The sequence below is a fragment of the Augochlora pura genome, chromosome 7 (genome assembly GCF_028453695.1).
Source record: "Augochlora pura isolate Apur16 chromosome 7, APUR_v2.2.1, whole genome shotgun sequence".
NCBI lineage: Eukaryota > Metazoa > Arthropoda > Insecta > Hymenoptera > Halictidae > Augochlora > Augochlora pura.
In genome coordinates this window covers 17,385,445-17,389,210 of record NC_135778.1, presented here as the reverse complement: position 1 = coordinate 17,389,210, position 3,766 = coordinate 17,385,445, and the positions used below count along the sequence as shown (strand labels likewise).

General features: G+C 37.9%; 1 protein-coding gene across 5 annotated transcripts; it reads left to right on the top strand.

Moving 5' to 3' along the window:
• Positions 1–790: 790 nt before the first annotated feature.
• Positions 791–3,670, top strand: LOC144472863 (putative E3 ubiquitin-protein ligase UBR7). Of its 5 annotated transcripts, none has more exons than XM_078186274.1 (9): positions 791–1,001; positions 1,747–1,780; positions 1,876–2,097; positions 2,188–2,376; positions 2,642–2,791; positions 2,857–2,968; positions 3,050–3,219; positions 3,286–3,445; positions 3,515–3,670. In XM_078186274.1, the coding sequence occupies exons 3-9, from the start codon at positions 1,957–1,959 to the stop codon at positions 3,664–3,666; spliced, it is 1,074 nt and encodes a 357-aa protein (XP_078042400.1). In that variant the 5' UTR covers positions 791–1,001; positions 1,747–1,780; positions 1,876–1,956; the 3' UTR covers positions 3,667–3,670. The 5 variants fall into 5 exon arrangements, with proteins under 5 accessions (XP_078042400.1, XP_078042402.1, XP_078042401.1 ...); XM_078186276.1 differs by having other exon boundaries at positions 1,864–2,097; XM_078186275.1 differs by lacking the exon at positions 791–1,001 and having other exon boundaries at positions 1,335–1,769.
• Positions 3,671–3,766: the final 96 nt, after the last annotated feature.

Below are 3,766 nucleotides of genomic sequence, written 5' to 3'. Positions count from 1 at the left end.
GGCCATAGAATATGGGCCACATAGATACGCATGGCATCACGACGCATACACCTCCTTCACGGCACCGTTCGTGCACGCGACTCACCCTGCGTTCAACTCTTATTCCCCGAATCACCGCAGCGTGCAGTCATGAGTACTAGCCTAGGGTCGTTTTGCTCTAGCGTCGTTACCGAAAATAAGTGACTTCCCGTGTAGCGGTATTTAAGTTTAATAAACTATTATTGTTATTATTACTTCGCGTAAGTTTATAAAAAACTACCCCCACACGCAATACCGTTTAAGCGGATCCGCAATTGTCGGACTCGAGGCTGGTGGCACACGTGGGCACGAACTAACCACGTGCATCAGCGTCACACTATTGTGTGGGGAATCTGGGGTTTTACCTCGAATTCCCTAGGCAGCTCCACAATAATCAGTTGGTAACACGGTTGGCAGCACTTGCTACCAACCGTTGCCGCTCGTGTTCTATCGAGCGTGAATCACTGTACATCGGACGCTCGATCCGATCAGTCGTACATTCTACTTCGAGCGCTAGATCAAGTCAGTCGCATTTTATAATCGCGCAGTCATATATTATAAATCCAAGCTTAGCCTACAGTTATTGTAATATATTCAATAAATCTACGGTGATAGAGAGAACGTGCATTCATCCAATTACAAGAGTCCTTCCCTCCTGGAAGATCACAGCCTTGCAGTCAGTGTAGGAACTGCCGGCCTTCGATCACAAATATCGAAGCGATCTTCCGAACGTTATACTGGGAGGTATAACCGGTACACGCAGTAGTACCACGTAATACCCTACAATTGTTGGCTATGCCTGCCATCTCTCGTCGTCTGACAGTAGCATCGATAGAATTTTATGGAGTTTTATGTCTTATCTATTTTTCGTTCACCTTTTCATTGAGCACGTACACGAATGCAGAAAATACACATAATCTAACTGATATAAAGATGCAACTTTTGATTGGTGGAATGTATTGACACATTTGCGATTATCGATGGTAAGTCATGGTCTGGATAGCCGGTCGTTCGACTGTTGCTTCGACAATAAACTTGAAATCACTGTTAATAAAAATTCTTGGTTTTAACGAGATCTTCATCGTATTTACTGCGTATGCACTCACATATGTATTTCGACAATTAGTTCTTTACCGATTCTCATAACGTGATTCAGAGAAAGTGCAACAAATTTCAGAGCGCCACACGCCGTGAACATAGCTTCAGAACTACATTTATAAATTTCACTAGTTTACTGTAGGGTTGGGGTAGAGTGCGCTTAAAATAACGGAGATTCCAAAATTTATTAATCAACACTTCTATATAGTTCCTAAGTCCGTGACATAAATTTATATACTGTATGATTGTGTTTGTATGTAACTGTATGTGTAGCATGTTCGTTGATTCTGTATTCACACCAAATAACGTAAAGTACTGAATAAATAAATATTCTAGTGTTTGAATACTTCAGGAAAAAGTTGAAGCAAAGGATGTAAACGGCGAAAGTTTAAATTCGAAATCTCGACATTTGTTTGTTGCGGTTGATTAGTAAAAAAAGTATTATTCATATGCATATGTACATATATAAGTCTAAATAGAATCCGTAAGAGGTAAAAGCGGCGCTACTTTAGTGTTTTCAATAATTTCATGCATCCTATCGAGGCGCGAAACTAAGGGACAAAAACTGAAATGTGCTAAAATGACCGTTATGTCTTACGAGTCTATTTGAAAATTTGTTGCCTGTTGCAGTATTGCTTGCTTATTTTGTGCCTGTACGTGTCCAGTAAGTACAAAGTCGCTTTCAATATATATGTATGGATATCTGTTTGGCCGAGTAAGGAAGAAAAACAAGAATAAAAATGGTAGACCAGTTTCCAGATTTCCAATAGACGATTAGTTGTCGTAGGACTCGATTAAATAGATTCCAATTTGTTACATTATTTTACCATCGTCGACAAAATGTCTAAGGCAGTTGAGGAAATTGCTGATGAAGAAAATTCTGTCACGATGCTAGATGTACTTCGCGAGGAGAATCAATTAGAGGAAGATGCTTGCGCGGTTCTGGGCGCATCCGATGACAAAAACTGCACATACAGCAAGGTTTCATTTCTACTTTGTTTACCATATTAATGTGTTACAGTAAGTCACCGTTCAAGCATCAGTTGCTCAACCGAATTTCATTTATTTCAGGGATATACTCGGCAGGCGCTTTACGCTTGTAAAACTTGTTGTCCTCAGCCAATACGGGCAGCTGTGTGTCTGGCTTGCAGTTTCCACTGTCATGAGGGACATGAATTGGTTGAACTTTATACTAAAAGACATTTTAGATGCGACTGTGGCAATTCTAAGTTTGAAGGGAAAAAGTGTAACTTGGATGTGGTATGCTTCATATTGCATTGTATTTTCTATTAGAGTAAATTCTCTCCAATTGTTTCTTAGCTTCAAAACAAAAATAGTGAATTTGTCAATGGAAGATATGATTATTTCAGTCATGTGGCTTGTTTTTGTATTTTTAATAATTCTTTAACTGAAAAACTCCTCCCAAGTTGTCCACTTTCGTTTACAAGCTGAGGGATTAGAATTGTAGAGAATTTATTGTACATTTATTTATGCTGATATTGTCTAATTATCTTACTCAATCCAGACAAAAGATTCCATTAATGCAGAGAACCAATACAACCACAATTTTGATGGACTCTACTGTGTTTGCAAAAGACCTTATCCAGATCCAGAAGATACAGTAAATGATGAAATGCTGCAATGTGTTATTTGTGAAGACTGGTATCATTCTTTGGTAAAGTATATATTTTCTCTCTCACAGTTTGACCATCTGGTTTTTAATGAAATCATTTTGAATAGCATTTGGAGAGTGAGAAAAGCATGCCTAAGGATGAAGCTTACGATGAGATGATTTGTGCAGATTGCATGAGAAAAAATAGCTTTCTTTGGAATTATGCTAGCAAATATGCGGGTAACTATCGACAAACATTCATTATTATATATAGTATTGTTGATACTATAGTAATCTAAACATTCATTATCTCTATTGTAGTATTTTCAACGAAAAATACTATATCTGAAGCAAAGGCAATTGAACCCGTAAATGTCGAAGACGAGTGTAAGGGTTGCACCATGCCACACAACCAAACGTACTCAAAGGGAAGTTGCTTTTGGTCGGAAGGCTGGAGAAGTGCCCTATGTACGTGCGAAACCTGCAAAACGGTGAGATCTCTTTTTAGTTTGGTCTTTTTTCAATATATAAATTTCTAATGTATATTTTTATTGTAGCTTTATCGAGAGAAAAAAATTACGTTCCTTCTTGATCCGACAGACAGTGTTCATGCCTATGAGGAAGCAGGTAAAGTCTATAGTCGAGAATCTCAATATGAGAAAGGTATGAAGGCTTTGGCTTCCTTGGGCCGAGTCGAACAGCTTACAGCCATTGAAGGTAAATATTAATTGTTACTTATCCAGAGATTTTCATTGATTCTTTTTTATTTGTTTCTGTATTCGACAGAATACAACAACATGAAGGAGCGACTGAAACAATACCTGCAGAAGTTCGCCGAGAACAAAAAGGTTGTTCGCGAAGAAGACATTAAAGAATTCTTTTCAGAAATGGAATCCAAGAAACGACCAAAAGTTGTAATACCTACATATTGCCGTTGAAATGATAAAAAAAGCACACAAATTTTCAGCTTTTAAATAATACAATCAGAATTCAATTTTCATTATTGCATACAACGCTAGAAGCGAATCTTTTGTATTT

What these genes read in the sequence shown, in the direction of transcription:
- LOC144472863 (XM_078186274.1), top strand. Translation starts at nt 1,957, where the DNA reads ATGTCTAAGGCAGTTGAGGAAATTGCTGATGAAGAAAATTCTGTCACG. An exon ending in AAAACTGCACATACAGCAAG is followed by an intron (nt 2,098 to 2,187) that starts GTTTCATTTCTA and finishes CATTTATTTCAG; the next exon opens with GGATATACTCGGCAGGCGCT. An exon ending in AAAAGTGTAACTTGGATGTG is followed by an intron (nt 2,377 to 2,641) that starts GTATGCTTCATA and finishes TACTCAATCCAG; the next exon opens with ACAAAAGATTCCATTAATGC.